Source organism: Lepidochelys olivacea, assembly GCF_965140295.1.
Source record: "Lepidochelys olivacea isolate rLepOli2 genome assembly, chromosome: 7".
Lineage (NCBI taxonomy): Eukaryota > Metazoa > Chordata > Testudines > Cheloniidae > Lepidochelys > Lepidochelys olivacea.
In genome coordinates this window covers 57,029,236-57,046,258 of record NC_140417.1, presented here as the reverse complement: position 1 = coordinate 57,046,258, position 17,023 = coordinate 57,029,236, and the positions used below count along the sequence as shown (strand labels likewise).

At 45.5% G+C, this 17,023-nt stretch overlaps 1 protein-coding gene across 1 annotated transcript in view; it reads right to left on the bottom strand.

Moving 5' to 3' along the window:
• The window catches only part of TLL2 (tolloid like 2), a 182,534-nt gene that overhangs the window by 29,161 nt on the left and 136,350 nt on the right, over window positions 1-17,023 (bottom strand). Inside the window, exons 9-11 of the mRNA XM_084632912.1 lie at window positions 16,117-16,232; window positions 11,094-11,196; window positions 5,729-5,845 (exon numbers count right to left, since the gene is read on the bottom strand). Of these exons, the coding sequence (XP_084489038.1) occupies window positions 5,729-5,845; window positions 11,094-11,196; window positions 16,117-16,232 (336 nt within the window). The remainder of the gene's footprint in view (window positions 1-5,728; window positions 5,846-11,093; window positions 11,197-16,116; window positions 16,233-17,023) is intronic.

The window sequence follows — 17,023 nt, the reverse complement described above, 5'->3', positions numbered from 1 at the left end:
CAAGGTTGGGGCTGTTTTCCAAATAAAACTTTTCATATTGGTAAGAGGATCAAATCAAGGAAAGAAAGCTCGACATAGGAATAGGTAACAGCAGTTTATGCTATCAGCACCAGGAGCTGCGTAGAGAACGTGTGTTTCTTTTTTAAACCGTACTTAAAGCTTAGATTTATTTTTTAAAATCAGCCTTAAAAAAATGAAGATACGCTTTCAGAGCCCAATGTGACCTCTGCATGGGATCTGTGGGTAGGTTTGTACAGCACCTTGCACAATGGGTCCCGATCCTGAAACTGAGCACTACCATAGCAAACATTAAGTAACAATGTGCACATTAGATTTCCAGCACTGAATCCAAGCAGCTCTATGGAGCTGCTTCTCAGAAACCAGGGTGACAATGAATGGCGAAGCTACTGGATAGACTTGCCTCCAGATGAGTCACAAAACCAAGACCCTGACTATCTTAGAGATTCCATAGCATTTCTGTGTTAACCAACTCCAGTAGCCTGGCTACTCATTGCAACTTAGGTCTTCCTGTTAGCCCCACCTGCTGCAGTCTCAATTGGAGAGCTATTAGTCAATTCCACTCCTAAAAATCATCCTGTTTTAGTGGTGTTAGTGCAGAACGGCTGCTGCATTTCCACCCCATCCCCCCTTGTAGCAGCTGCATTTCAGCAGTGGGTTAGCGAGTCCTAAATCATGTGGAGCAGCCGTAGCCACTCTGTAGTTCAAGCTGAAGCGAGTTTATTATAAGCCCAGTTTTTAGAAGGCTTCCCTCCCTTCCCATCGTCCCTAAGAAGAACCCAACTCCCCTGAAATTTTACACACAGGGTCTCATCCCTGTGTAGATTTAGTCTGGGAAGTTTGGTAAAGTTAGCGGAAAGGGTTCTGAAGTTATGGTATCTTTAAAGGTTTCAGAGTAACAGCTGTGTTAGTCTGTATTCGCAAAAAGAAAAGGAGTACTTGTGGCACCTTAGAGACTAACCAATTTATCTGAGCATAAGCTTTCGTGAATTGAGCTATAGCTCACGAAAGTTTATGCTCAAATAAATTGGTTAGTCTCTAAGGTGCCACAAGTACTCCTTTGGTATCTTCAAAATAGCTGCACTCATTTTTTTTCAAACTTTTCCTAAACTGTGTTTGGCTCCACAGTGACCATGCCTATAAATTCCTAATTTGCTTCCATTTACTGAAGAGTGAGGCTGCAAGTTCCTTTGACAGGTACACGGAACAATACTGAAATATGAATGGACCTTTCTAACTCCAGGCTGTGTTGTAGCTGTTGACTGGAGAGGACTGCAAGGGGACAGGATTCTTATAGGGCACCAACGGAACTGAGAGAGAGGCAACTGGAAGGGAAAGATTGGAGGTGGCAGGATGGCATGGAGCTGTGATCCCTGATGTCAGAATTTGGGAGACTCTTAGAAGCAGGAAGTGGGGATGGATAGAGGGGAGCAGCTGTCTGGTGGAAATGGAGTGGGGTTGATGAATGGGGGGCTCAGGGAATGGTGGAAAGTGTAAATGTGGAGGGGAGGGGTATGGGACAAAGCTCAGTATTGTGTCCAGTTCTGAACACCACATTTCAGGAAAGATGTGGACAAATTGGGTAAAGTCCAGAGAAGAGCAACAAAAATGATGAAAGATCTAGAAAACACGACCTCTGAGGGAAGGTTGAAAAAATTGGGTTTGTTTAGTCTGGAGAAGAGAAGACTGAGGGGAGAAATGATGACAGTTTTCAAGTACATAAAAGGTTGTTACAAGGAGGAGGGTGAGAAATAGTTCTGCTTAACCTCTGAGGACAGGACAAAAAGCAATAAGCTTAAATTGCAGCAAGGGTGGTTTAGGTTGGATATTAGGAAGGACTTCCTGTGAGAGTGGCAAAAAACTGGAATAAATTGCTGAGGAGAATTGTGGAATCTCCATCATTGGGGATTTTTAAGAGCAGGTTGGACAAACACCTGTCAGGGATGGTCTAGATAATACTTAGTCCTGCCATGAGTCCAGGGGACTGGACTAGAAGACTTCTCGAGGTCCCTTCCAGTCCTACCATTCTATAAGTCTATGGAAGGGAGGGCATGGACTAGAACAGGAAATGTGGCCATGGGGTCAGGAAGCAGGAGATCATGGCAGGAGAGTGGAAGGGCCCAGGAGGGAGACACAAAGTGGGTAAATGCAGGAGGCAGAGGTGGACCACTAAGGAGGTGATGGAGCGGACTGAGGGATGTATACAGGGAAATGGAGGACAAGAAAAGGTGCAGCTGCATCAAAACAAAACCCCCCAAAAGTTTAATTTCTTCAAATATCCTAGATATAAGATGGTAAGAGCTTAAAGTTACCCATGCGGCCAAAATCCTCTGTCCACGACCTTCCTTATCCCACCCAGGGGTAACTCCTCCCACACACTTCCTGTGGGCTTACTGAAGTCTGCAGGAATGGTGCCCTGCATTGATGGTCCTTGTCAGATCTGCTGGATCAGGGCTCCCACTCCTGAGTCAAATCTCTCACACTCATTAGATACAGGGAAAATCCCAAACCTGGAGTCCAGGCTGAAAACGGGAGTTTAACAGAGTCCACCAGAAAAACTATTAATTATGTTAGGAAGCCTGGACATGGACAGACAACGGACCTGGCCAATTCCCCATGGCTCTATAATCCTTTATCACTCACTCTCCCCCCACCCAACTGTAAAATGGATTTCAGGAATCCATTCCCAACATATTATAACACCACCACACTGCAAAGCGAACAATATAGACCCAACATACTTCCACTGCAGAACAAAACAAAGGGGCAAACTTCAGGTCAGTCAGTGCCATAAGGAGTGAGGAATGATGACGTGGCTGCAGAGAACTGGCTGGATTCCAGATTTGCTCAGGTCTGGATTCTCTAATATTTGTTTGAATTTATTTTTTGCCAAGAGTGTAGAGTTTGCTGGGCGTTAGCCAGACCCAGCTGAAGCATGCTTCCGACCTCACTTTTTTAGTTTGATTTGTACCTTGTAGCCTGTCAAGTGCTTTGGGACGGTGCCATGAAAAAGTGTGTGTATTACGTCCTGCCTCTTTTGAAAACACCACAACCTAGCTCTTATCTAGTGCTTTTCAGCAGTAGCTCTCAAAGCACTTCCCACAGGAGATCAGCATCATTAGCCCAATTTTACAGATGGGGAAACTGAGGCAGGCCAGTGGCCGAGCCCACCGTGAACTTGGTCGCGTGGAAGAGGATATGCATCCAGCCCATGTGAAGGCAGTTTTCATAGCACAGACTATTCAGGAAAGAACCGGAGACCAAAATCTGATCTGTTCTAAATCCAAAATAACTCCACTGGGCAGCAGCGGACTGTTTGTAATCAGAGCAAACCAAGGGAACAGTATGTCCAAAACTGTCAAACTTGAAAGCTCCATGATCTACGAAAATGAGGGATTGCATGGATTTGATCCTGCACCATTTTGCCACTGACTTTGGCATGACCAGTCCCCCAAAGCAGCAGCATAAAAGTTAGGCACCGAAATAGAAGTGCCTTGATTTTCAGAGCAGCTGAGAGACCCAGGTGTCCCTTGGACCAGTGGGTGCTCATTCCCTCTGAAAACCAGGCTGCTCTTCTGCAGGTGTCAAATTTCAGGCACTCTAGTTTTAAAGCATTGGCTTGCAGCTTCAGTGAAGGTTTGGCCTGAATCAAGCATTGGGTTCAAAGTTCTTAGTCCTGCTCAGGGTTGTTTGAGGCCTTCCAATCCGGAGTTGTTTTTTTGGTGAATTTCATACTTTTTGACATTTAAAATCTATTCCATTCGTTGCAAAAGGTTCTTGCTAGTAACAGCCTGCTGTAAGTGCAAGCAAAATGGATTGAGCTGGACAACAGCATGAACCTGCTCTCTAGGTATTTTCAACAGAGAGCGAGACAAGACAAGTGGTACTTCAGACAGGCAGTAAGTGCCAGGGCTAAAAATCCAGCCAAAGAACTAAGTGATACAAATGAAGATCCATTTGTGTCACCAGTTCTGAGAATTACGTATCTTTCCGATCTCGCTGCTTTTGGTCCCCGGTAATTACTCTGGCAGACAGGGGAAGCGACAACAAAAATTTAAGCAGCAAAATCAATTTTGAAAGAAAAACAATTATGAGGGTAAAAGCTCTCCAAATATTTAATTTAAAAAAGGGACAAAAGCCCTGGTAATTGCTAGGAAAAGGCTCAGACCCAAACTTGAACTTTAGCTCTTGCAGACATTGCATTACCAGCTCTCAGATGCACAGACCCATGGTACCGAGTACTGTCCTCCAAAACTTCTGTTTAACAACCCATTCTGCAAAGCCGTCATTCACATAAAGCCCAGTGCCCATATGCCTGTAATGCTCTATTTGCCCAAGGCACCTCTGGATCCTTTCCCCAGCCTGGCCAGCCCCATCCGAGCCACTGATCCTGCAGTTACTACTGAAGCCTCTGGGTTGCAATAAATGCCACAGTTCACTGTGTGGTGTTGGCAGGGAAATTTGTCTTGTTTGCAAACTAGGGAGAGGCGCAAAATGAAAACCTACTTTTCTGAAAAAATTCTTTTTTTTTTCATTCCCAAGTGACCAAAATGGACCCTTTTTTTTTTTTTATTATTACTTTTATAAATAACCAGTGGACGTTTCTTCAATTTTTTTCCCCTCTCAAAAGCAGCTATGGAGAGTTTTCAAACACTTCCATAACATTTCCAGCATTTTCTATACAAGTTTTGGAAGACTGTTCATGCAAAACAACATGGAGAATTGTGTGTGAAAAACTGTCTTTTTTTAAAAAAAAGAAAGGACATATTTCAACAAAAAGACACCTTTAGTCCAAAAATTTCATCCAACTCCATTGCACACCCATGAGCCCATGCAGCCCCAGTAGGGACAATGCAAACCAGTGCTCTCTGACATACATGGACAGCTTCTTCTCCACAGCTTTAAAGGGGCTAAGGCCTTTAAAGGAGTTGAATCAATAGGGGTCTGAAACAGCAGCAATCAATGCAAGTTCTGAAACTTCACACACAACCAGGAGAGCGAGTTTTCCTTAAATCATCATGTTTTATAAGTCTACAGCACCTCTCATCTTGAAGAGCCTCACAGACAATAGACATAATGCGTCACACCAGTGTATCACATGCCCACAGACAAGCAGGGAGTGGCCAGCACATCAGGGCAAGTCCCTACTCTCATAAGAAATGTTAGGCTGCGCAGAAAGGGACTCCGGAATTCATCCAAGAAGCCTCAAGAAACTTGCCTGATCTACCTGAAGGACAAAGAGCTGGTTTGGTTTCCTTTGGTTTCAGGGAGGGTAGAAATTTCAGTGCCAGACGCTTATCCCGCTCTAATCTCTGAGCAGAGATCTGACTGGCCAATTAGCCTGAGAGGAAGTGCTAACACCCCAGCGATAAACACTGACTGAACTTCAGCTAGATGGATCATAGCTACAATAGGTGGTTGATAGGGCAGGGGTAAGCAGAAGAGCTGATCTGAGCCCCATGCTCAGATGTGGTCTCCTCGTGGCGGTTTACCATGCTCTAGAAACGGATTTGTGGGCCAGGCTGGTTGATCTGGGCTTTGCACACTGAAGGGGGTCTCCGAATTCTGCAGCCCCTGCTAGCCTTTGGAAACATGAGTGGGTTGAGAGCCTTCATTTATGGTCAAACAGGTCCCTGCTCTGGGCCCAGTTGTTACATTCCCACGTATGATGCCTGGTGTTGGAATCACTGTGCAGACCTAAGAGTCATACCTTCATAAACCACAAAGAAGCCTTTGCCCAGGATATTGCTACTGCTCCGGAACTCGATCCACAGCCTGCTGTCCATGGAGATAAGAGGCTCGGGGACTTTATCACCACAAAATCTACCTAGAAGGCAGGAAACAGACAATCAAGATCTCTCCACTGTTTGGCGAAAGTGGTTTGTGATCGCAACAGTGGTGGACAGGGAGATGTACGAGGCGCCTGCAGTTGAAGAGAGTCAATGGTAAAAGTAAACAGAGCCATTTAAAAGGCTTTCCACTCCTACTCCAACTTAGATTTTAAGAAGGGGTCACCTTATTTGTATTCACCCAGGACAGGGTTCAAATATCATCCGGGAACAAAAGCCAGCATGGCTCATTCCCAAATGCTGCCACCATTCGCCTGGCTCTCATTTTACCCACGCAAAGTCTGGGTCATCTTAAAAAAGCATGTAGGTGAACGCAGTGGGGACTTTAGTCTCACTTATTGTGAGAGACAAAGTGCTAGGAGTGACAACCAAAACCCAGGAGCCCTGGCACTATACCTTCCATCGTTCTTATTGATTTGTGTGACCAGGAGCCCTAGTCATGTGCTGGAACCCATTGGACTAAGCACTTCACAGACACAGAATAAAGATGGCCCTTGTTAGCGTTAACTGTATGACAACTGCGCCGAACCCAGGACAAGGAGCCATGGTGCTAAGCGCTATTCCTGCACATGGCAAGGAGCAGTCCTGTCCCCAGGTGCTTCAGTCTCAATAGACCAGACAGACAAAGGTTGGGAGAACAGTGGGTTAATACAGATGGGAGTGCGATATAGAGAGCTCCCGGACAGCTTGGAAAATCTCAGCATCACTGGCCCAAAAGGAAAGACAGATCCATTCCTCCTGTGGATGTAGCATGAGGGAAAACCTCTCCATCATGCCAGCCCTGGTGATCACTTCCACCCCTTGCACGTGACACAGAATCATCTTAGTTGAGCATCTCTTCCTACTCAACCCTCCATAGTCCTACAGCACTTGGTTACACTAAGTGCCTTTCCCCAGCACAAGCACTTTCACTGGATGCTTCACACAACTTGATTCTCACTGGTAAATGTCAGGATTACAACAGGCAAGGTGGCATTCCTGAACTGTACCACCGCAAACTGCAATCCAGCAGAGCAATCAGATTAATAATGATAATTCCTAATTAATGTTTCAGCCAGAAGGCTCCTCAAAGCATGGTACAAACAATAAATAAGTGTTGGGAGTAACTAACGCAATATGGATCTTTTCTTTGCTAGATACCAGCGACGCTATCTGCTGTATGCAATAGGGTTGGGGTTTGTTCCTCATTTAAAGGAGTAACTAAATTCCATCTTATCCAGTTGAATCTGCAGGGGGAATTTGGCAGAGGCTGAATGTAATTACCTAAGTTGGAATTCAGCTAGCACATCAGGTTTACATTCCTGGTCTCACAAGAAAGAAAAAAAAAAAAAGGTACATCCAGGGGATATGTAATAACCTCCGATGACTGAGAGATTGGTTTTGTACCTCATTGGAAAGTCAGCATCTTAGTACCAACCAACAGGCTGCATGATTGGCTCTCTATCTATTCAGGCCATGTCAAGACTAGGGAAAAAGGTGCACGTTTTAACATGAATTAGCTAATGCATGTTAACCAACACGCCTTAAAATCCTAGTGTAGGGAAGGCAGTTGTAGTTTTAGCATGTTAGCTCATTGATGTTAACACTAGGCTGCCCTGGGGTTTAAAGGTGTGTTACAAACCTAGTGAAGGCAAGAGCTGGGGTGGAATAACATCTGCTGAACCACAACTCCGTCTTTTCCTTGTGCATCTCCCATCCAAATGCTAACTCAGACCCGACTCTGCTTAACTAATTAAATCTGACAAAAATCACCCTCCAAAAGGTGCACAGCTGCAAGCACAAGGCTAGTCCACATGGGTCAGGAGTCACTGCGGTATGACAAAGATGGGGACACAGCTTGCTGAAGTTTCCGAAGGTATGGGAAGGAGATGCTGCTAACAGTGTTGAGGTTGCAAAGTTATTTAGTTCTAGGGTCAGTGAGCAACTGCCTCTTGGATTTAGAATTGGAGTTCAACAAGGATGTCAAGGAGAGGAAATGCAGATGAGGAAGCCAGAATAAGTGAGCTCCGTGGAGTACGATAAAGGGCCCATTCATAAAAAGTTATGCACCATTTAAGGCTGGATTTTCACACACTTCCCTGGGAAAATATGCAGTGCACATTTTTTTCCAGGCAAAATACATGCTTTCACAATTCACGCTAATCCTCTTGCCCACCCTGCTGCCAGACCGCCACCAGCCTGCCTCTTCCTAACTAATTTCATGGCCCCGGCCCCTCCCAGGGGCCATGGCAGCTCACACAAGCCACTTGTTCTGAATGGAACAGTTTGCAAATCCCACTGTATTAAGGAGATTTTTTTGAAGTGCTTCAAATATTTGGCAGAAAAACTGAAGTGACGTAAAGCAAGGCTGCTGGAAGAACGATTCCTGAGGCGTGTGCTCACCCACAGCAAATAGTGACCACGGCACACAGACACTGACACTACGAACCCCACACCTCTGCTCCTCGAGACAGCCCCAAAGAAACTGTAGGGAGACCACAGCCTCGCTCCCTCCACCAGTGCCAGGTATCCACGCTACAGCAGAGGACTCTCCTACCTATACAGCCTTTACCAAAGCAGTCCCATGGCCCAGTCCTGCTCTGCCCAGGTGCAGTGCCATGGGTATACATGATTAGCAGGCAGGAAACATATGGGAACCCAACTCAGCGTTGACGACGCATGGTCAGATGCCACGCTACTGCTGCCTAGGAGCAGGAGGGAGGTGCCTTTCATACCTATGGAGGGTTATGAACCTGCCTCTGCAGATACACCCGCCATCTTCCCTCTTTTAACCTCGTGCTAACCTGAGTGGAAGGAAGGCAGCGAGGCTATGCCCAATGGCTGTCCTTGCGTAGCCTCACTTGCACACCCTACTACACAACCTTGCTCTCTGCAGGCACAAGCCTTCATACTTTTCCCTGCTCACTCAAAGTACCTTGCCAACATGAAGCCTCACAACCCAGTATACTAAGCACTGAGTCTGGAAATGTCAAGGAGGCCTAATGTCAGTAGGAGTTCACTGAAAGCACCAGCCTAGCAGCCCGATTCCTCATTGGGTCGGGCAGTGCCATGCTGTTAACCTCAGTGATGCATCACGGGCTTACAGCTGCAAAGAGTGTGGCATTAATTGTCTCCCCTTGTGTGCTACAGTGGGGATCTGCACCATTTGATGGATGGGAATGCTGAGGATAAGAAACTTGTCCAAGATGACAGCGAGTTAGTGGCAGAGCTCTGAATAGAGCCCCGGAGTCCTGACTCCCTGCTGGGAGCAGCAGACAGCGCTCTCTCCTCTAAAACACCCAAAGGCTCTTCCAGACACCTGTGCTCCCTCAAGAGGGACTTGAGGGCCTGGCAAAGGCTGCAGGAAATAAATGAACCACCGGGAACTTGAGACACCAGCGTTTTCTCACAGTGACTCAGCCGTACACGCAGCACACTATCACATCAGCGCTAATTCATACTGTGCCAGAGGGAACCTGGAGACGATTACACGGGATCTGCCAGGGATGTGTACAAGCAGACCCAGCAAAGAGTCCTTCCGACCCATGACACACACCAATCCAAAAGCAGATAATGTTCTCTCAGGTTCCAGCTTTGTTGCCGAAGCAATGGTTGCCAGGATCTGGGTTCACCACGCTAACCCCCCTGCTAGGTCCAGTCTTGCTGTGTGACCCATGTTTAACTGGTTTCCAAAAGGAGCCATGAGTTTATGTGAGACACCTTAAAGGGGCCTGATTGTCAGAAGGTGGGTGACTCAATGCTTGCTGAAAATCAGGTCCACCCTTAACTGTCCCTCATTGAGCACTCAATAACTAAGACTCTCCAAATCACTAGTCAACCTTGGAAACATGAAGCTAGAAGGCCTGTGGGGTGGGGTGGGAACATGGTTACAACACAGTTCAGTCCTATCTGTGCTGCAAGACTGATCTGCGCTTTAAATGCATCATTAGGGTTCACAAGCCACGAGTGTCATGCTGACCAGAGGTACTATAACTGCCTGGTTTTTCCCTCTCAAGGCCTTTGGGATATTTCCCTCAACAGCTTCACACTTGTCCTGGTTGCCTTCTCCTCCCACTCTGAGAGAACGCCTACTTGGTGCTGAAGTCCACTTTTCAATCACTTAATTGGTTTCTAAGTATTATGGGACTGGGATGCATTCTAAAATCATGCCCCATGAGGTAGCAGGTTCAAATCCAACCTAGGCTTTTAGCAACCAAAAGTTGCTACCACTTGATGGCTGTTGAGTGGCTTGTATGAGATGACTTGGGTGTGCCCAGGCCTAGTTCCATGTGATAACAGCCAGTACTCTGACGTCACCACCAAGGACCAAATGGATCATAAAGGCTGAACTAGGGCTGAGCCACATTGGCAGGACAGTGTGGGGGACTCTTTGCCAGCCCTGTTTCTCTCTCTCCCCCCAAAAATATTCATACCCCTTCCCCACCCCCAGCGGATTTGAGGGCAAGGAAAATGGAGACAAGTCACTGCTCCAGATTCAGCTTGTCTAACAGGCAGCTGAATGCGAACGGGGTTACTCTCATGAGAGGCTGCGGACCAGGATAGGGGATATCAAAGAAAGTTAAAAGCTGAGGTGAGTGAGTTCTGGGGACAGTACCCAATCAGAACACGAGAATTTGCATACCAAGAAAACCATGTCATCCATATTCTATCCCTGCACTGTGATAGGCTAAGGGCTATTAGCACAGTAGCCCGGTGAGTGCATACCTGTATTCTCATTAGTAACTGTAGTGTTATGGGTCTGTATCTGTACAGCTTCCCTAGGCCAGCGGGCTCAGAAGCCCATCTCAGTAGAATATAATTAAACATATTTTAAGGGAATGTGATCTATTTGTGAGTGCAGGGGACTGGGATTCAGGAGACCTGGCTTCTATTCCCAGCTCTGCCCACTGACTAACTGTGGAACCTTGGGCAAATCACTTCCCCATCTCTACCTCAGCTCTCCAGCTGCACAATGAAGGACTATCACTTCCCTACCTCACAAGGCAGCTGGGAGGCTGAACAGCTCCAGGCCTTCAAAAGGGTTTAGGTGCCTAACCACCACTGATTTCAATGGGAGTTAGGCTCCTAAAGACCTTTAAGGATCCAGCCTTAATTACTGTCTACTGAGCACTTTGGGATCCTTGGAAGAAAGGCATTAGCGCCAGGCACCTTTGCTCCCAGCAGCTGCAAGTGACCATTTGCATACTTTCCACAGTCTCTCTTTTAAAAAATGAAATAGCCACTCACCTAACAAGGGAGCCTTCCTCCAGTAGCCATCACGCACCTCCACATAATCATACCAGCACAGGCGACTTTTAAACAAGTCCATCGATGTGAAATTTAAAATGATCTGTGAACAGATGATGCATGGTTATCTTTGCCCAAGGAGCTATTTCACACTACAGATTAGATTCCATTGGTGCCGTTATTCTGCATATGAGCTTTAGATACAACAGGATGGACCAACTTTATTTTTTTGTAGCTTCTTTCATTAAAAAAAACAAACTTTTACCTGATGGGTTTTTCGGAGCTAGAGTGTACAGGACAGCAGCCAGCACAACTAACTGGGGGAATTATGGAAAAGATTATGCAAATTGACTGCACAGGGAATAAAGAAAATGGTTACTATTACGTAAATTAGGACCAATTTAGGTTTTGTAGCCAAACAAAAAACGGGACCATAGGTTCACCTAATATGAATAAGGGGGAGAATATAAAATTAACATTTTCTCCAGGAAAAATCTTGATTTTGCTGAAATTTTTCAGTTTTCTGTCAGGAAAATTAAAATTAAATATTTTGTTTTGGGTTGAGTTAACCCAAATCAAAACATTTGGGATTGTCAAACCAATTAAAATGTTTCGTTTCCAGCCAATTCAACATTAATCTGAGTCTGCTGTGGTGCATCATGGGAGTTGTAGTTTGGCTGACTCATGCCGCTATCCCTTTTGGGCAGGTCTCTCTGGCCACAATAGACCACAGTCTCCCCTCTAGGTGAGCCACTGTGATGCATCACGGGAGATGTAGTCCAGCCAGGAAGCCCAGCCCATAGGGGAGAACAGAAGCAGGGAGTACCCAAACTACAACGTTCACAAGTTATAAGCAAACAATGGTTAACATCACATAGAGCTGCAACAAAATGTTTCAATTTGATTCAACAAACCAAAAATGAAACCTTTCCATTCAGGAATGTCTCAACATTTTCTTTTTAATTGAAAATGTTTCCACTTTTCCATACTGAAATGTTTCAGAGCGTCTCACTCTACCAAAAATTTCAGTATTTCAACTTTTTGTCCAAAATCGGCACAAGAAAAAAGTTGAAATATTGGATTTCCCCATGGAACGGAAATTCTGATTTTTGATCAGCTCTGAAAATAAGATTGTTTTCATTTGAACATATATGTTCTTGAGTGCTTTACAAGGCATGAATTAAGCTTCCCACAACAGTGGTGTCTGGTAGGTAAGTATTATCCATTTTATTGAGGGGAAACTAAGTCATGTATGCTGCAGCTACACACAAAACAAAAACAATGAGGAGTCCTTGTGGCACCTTAGAGACTAGCAAGTTTATCTGGGCATAAGCTTTCGCGGACTATAACCCACTTCATCAGATGATGGAGTGAAAAAAAGTGGGCCGGTATAAATATACAGCACATGAAAAGATGGGAGTTTCCTTACCAAGTGGGGGGTCAGTGCTAACGAAGCTAATTAGGGTGGATGTGGCCCATTCCCAACAGTTGACAAGAAAGGGTGAATATCAACAGAGGGAAAATTACTTTTTGTAGTGCTAACGAGGCCAATTCAATCATGGTGGATGTGGCCCATTCCCAACAGTTGACAAGAAAACAAAAATATTTTCCAGCAATGGTGCAGTTCACTTCATCGTCCAAACTAAGGGCCATGCAAAAGAGAAACACCTGGCAAAAGTGATGGAAGGTAACAAAACCTTTTTTTAAAAAACTCTCGGCTCAGTTACGCCAGTGCAATCATGCTGACTCAGTGGGGCTGGCTCTGATTTAAGAGCATAATTTGTCCCATGATTTTTATCATGACAGTGTCCCTTTAAAGTATTCAGCCATAAGGCCACTAGCTGAGGGAGCATGAATTTTAGAGCTAGAGGGCTTATTTCTGAAAAGGGACCCTCCCATTTGCATCTGAGAGTTCCACCAAACCCAATGGATCTATTCAGGGTAGTAAGTGTTTGCAAGATTTGGCCCAGAGATTTATTTACATCTAATATCTCCCAAAAGAATAAGGCCATGCTACAAACAGGTTTCTATTATATATTCTGACCCAATAAACTAGATTATTAAACTGGAAAGATTTTTTAAAATGCTATTTACTTTTCATTATTTATTCTTTATCACTTTCTGCGGTTCTCTGAACTGGGACAATGAAAACAGACTAGTCAGTTTCAGTTCAGTTTACAGACAGCATCTGGGGCTCACACGCTAACTCAACGTGGCAATGTCTTGGCTGCAAACACCACAGGGGAAGGTCTATTTTATTTATTTTAAAATGCTGGATTATTTTTTCCTTTAAATGGCACTAAGATTTTGTAAACATTTGTTTTTCATAGAACTTAAATTTTGGGTCACATCTGACCTAACCCTCATAACTGAGGCAGAGAGACACATAAAGAGCGTATAGCAGTTTGAATCATTTTAAAACCATCAAATAATATTATTTAAGAGCCTGCACTGTTCTTGGAAATTTTTCTAATATCAGAAGGTTTCTGACTGGGCCTGATCTTGCCAGGACTCTCACATCTCAGGACTAGACCCAGAGGCAATGGAACCCAGTGATGCCAGATCTCAGGCTCAGATCCCTCAAAGGTAGTAAGGCAGCTCACTCTGGGAGTTAGGCACCTAAATCCATGTGAGGGTCTGGGCCTCAGGCCTTGAATAAGGTAGCTCAGCAGAAAGTTGGGGATTGGTCCTGCTTTCAGCAGGGGGTTGGACTAGATGACCTCCTGAGGTCCCTTCCAACCCTGATATTGTATGATTCTATGAAAGGCAGCTGTACACAAATGTTTGCTGAAGTGGGATCTATGGTTTCTTTCTGCACTATGATCTATGGTTTTTAGGGTGCATCTGAAATGCTTCTCTACAGAGTTTACTGATCAGCTGCCATGCAGAGGAGCTTCCGTGCTTCCACACTTGTTGCAGCCTGACATGATGCAAAGGGGTTGAGTGCAGTGGTGTTAATAGATTAAGGAAAGATTTCATTTCCACTGGAAGATCAATAAAAACAAAGGAAACTGAAAAGCAAATGGAGGAAGCAACTGATTGAGGCTCAGCAGGTCTTGCAATCTGAAGACATCTGAAGATGGGTGGGCGGCATTCCAGCTGACAGCAGCATTTCCCTGTGCAGGTGATGTCTTGGATTCTCAGTTCCCCTTCAGGAACCAATTGCTTACAACTTTATGGAATTAGTCAGAGTGGTAGGAAGGAAGCTTTGAGAGGTGTGCATCTGAGCTCTCAGTGCAGCCAGAGCTAGCAGGCTGTTGGATGGCTAGCAGGCAAGTAAGGACCACCAGGGAAGGCCAGCAGGCACCTAGGAGAGACACTGTACCCTGGATTCTGGCTTTCCACACACATTTAGTATTAGTCCTACTTCTCCCCCACCCCAAGTGGAAGGACCCATTATTATGCTGCACTGATGATTTCTCAAAGCTGCATAGGTCCCCTATAGTTCTAGGGACAAAAGCCATTACCCAGCAAATTCCCCAAACAGCAAAAGGTTGAAAATGCTGGTTTAGAAACCTCACTGATCCCTAAAAACAGATCTGGGGGATTTTCAACACAGCAGACACATTAGAGAAGGAAATGACTTCTTAGGTCACTTAGTGAAGTCCATTCCCCCAGGGACCAATGCAAGGTTGTTCCCCACATTGCCTAGGCTTTGTCCAGACTGTAGCATTAAATGAGTTCCTGTAAGTGATGGGGCTTTCACCACCCCCACTAGGTGAGTGTCCAACAGCTTACTAAACCTCGCTGCCAGGAAGTTTCTCCAAATACTCAGGCCCTGTCTACACTAGCACTTACGTCGGCAAAACTTTTGTCGCTCATGGGCGTGGGGAGAGGGGGGGGAACCTTGAGCGACATGTTTTGCCGGCACACATGATGGTGTGCATCGTGCTATGTTGGCGGGAGTTGCTCTCCCACTGACAGAGTTACTGCTGCTTGTTGAGCTAGTTTTATTATGTCAACGGGAGAGCTCTCTGCCATTGGCATGACGTGGCTACAGCTGTGCCGCTGCAAGCGTGTAACTGTTGATATGGCTCTCTTTCACTTTTCCCCTTCCTGGTAGCAGTAATTATATCCCGTGGGTCATCTTTAATAAACCCTCTCCATCCTTAGTGTAAACCTTATCTATAATTACAGTGGGCTATCATGTTTCCCCGTAGCCATCACATACCTGGGTTTAGCTCTTATTTTCCCTTCTTAAAACAACACTTCCTTTTGCTGCTTTTCTCAACTCCATCCAATTGGCAAATGCCTTCCTGGCCAGAACTGTGGGCAATACCACTGCTACACTCGCACCAGAGTTGGATAGAGAAGGATTGTCCCCTCCTGCTCTGAATGTGTCGCCCGTTTTAACAGTTTGCTGGCAGCAGCTCAGAGTTATTCCCTGACTCGGCCCTTTGAGTCCCCCAAAGGCTCTGCACTGAATTCTGCTTTCTTGGGAGAGTAGCTAAAGAGCCTCTGGAGCTTTCCTTGACAGCTGCTCAACTGGGCAGAGCACTGAACACCTTTCCGTGTACGCGCAGTTCCTGTATGTGCATCAGTGGAGATGAGTGAAGGGGGACAAACTTTCCATGAGATCAAAGAGGCTGGAAAAAACCCCACAGAGATTGCCCACCATCTTCTCATACTAGAACGATAGTGGAAGGGAGCACAGCACAACCCACGTTATCCAAATGCTCCCCAGAATCTATGGGGTGGGGGGCACAGATATGCAGCAAATAGCACCGGTCCCCATATGCAAGGCTCTATTCTGAAAGGGTAGAAGATCAGTGCAGAATATTGTATGTAGAGACCTGAACTCCCACAGCAATACCTATCCATGGAAGCTGGTACTCCGTGATCATTGGCTCCACTTACCTGTGCAAGACTCCACCAGATGAGCCTCTGCTTAGATTGGGTGCACAGCCTCTGCATTCAGAATGAAAACAGGTGTGGCTGAGGGCATCCCAGCAAGTTGCAAATGCAACCATCAGGCAAAACCACATGCCTGTAAACTGCAGATACAATTTGCAGTCTAACCTACCTTCTCCCCAGGAGTCACAGATATTCTCCACACGCAATGGGAATAGGAAGGATAGCCATTTGGAAAACCAGGAGCAGAGAAATTCCCCGTTGTGTCCTGCAAGGTCTCCCCACAAGCTATGTAATTGAAAGACAGCAGCAAAGAGTTACTATCTGAAAGAAGCTGGTCAGAGTTTATCAAGCTGTTTTTGATCTTCTGTTGTGGGTACTGGTAGCGAGCTAGACAGCCTTGCACCTCTAGATCACTGACTCAACTCCAACTTCATTCGGTAGTGATCAGTGGTCATTCCCATCTCTGTCTGTCTGGTGGCCTCGGTGAAGTTCATCAGCATCCATGGGATAAGAAAGATTTATCCAGCTGGGGATGCTGAGAAAGTAGATCATTACAAAGGGTAACCTCTCCCCTCCCTCTGTGCCACGCACTTTTTAAAATATATTTTTTAATTATCTGAATTGTGGTAGATCTTTTCTTTCCTCTCTGCCAAATGCAAAATTATTAAACCCAAAGCCTGCCACTAGAAAAGCTATTTTCCCTTCATTACAATCTGCTCAATAAAGTTCTCCTTAGTTACCATTGTTAATACTCTTTTTCGGGTTAAAACACTATGACAAAAGCTAGCTGAGCCCCAAAGCACCCTCAGTTCACGGAGTCAACTCTGCATTGTAGCAAGACGCGGCATAAGATTTTAATGTCGAAGCTTTGTCCCGCTCTCCACCACGCGCTGTTTGTTGCCTGTTGCAGCAGGGGAGACTTAGATCTCAAAGTTTTTAAACGCCATTCTTTAGGCAACAGGCTTCCAACCTCTGTGAAATCAGCTACAACTGTAGTTCCTGTTCACTGAGCCAGGAAGGAAGGGCTGGAATGTAGAATGACATATACACGTGCATAGCAGATGACGACTGACTGG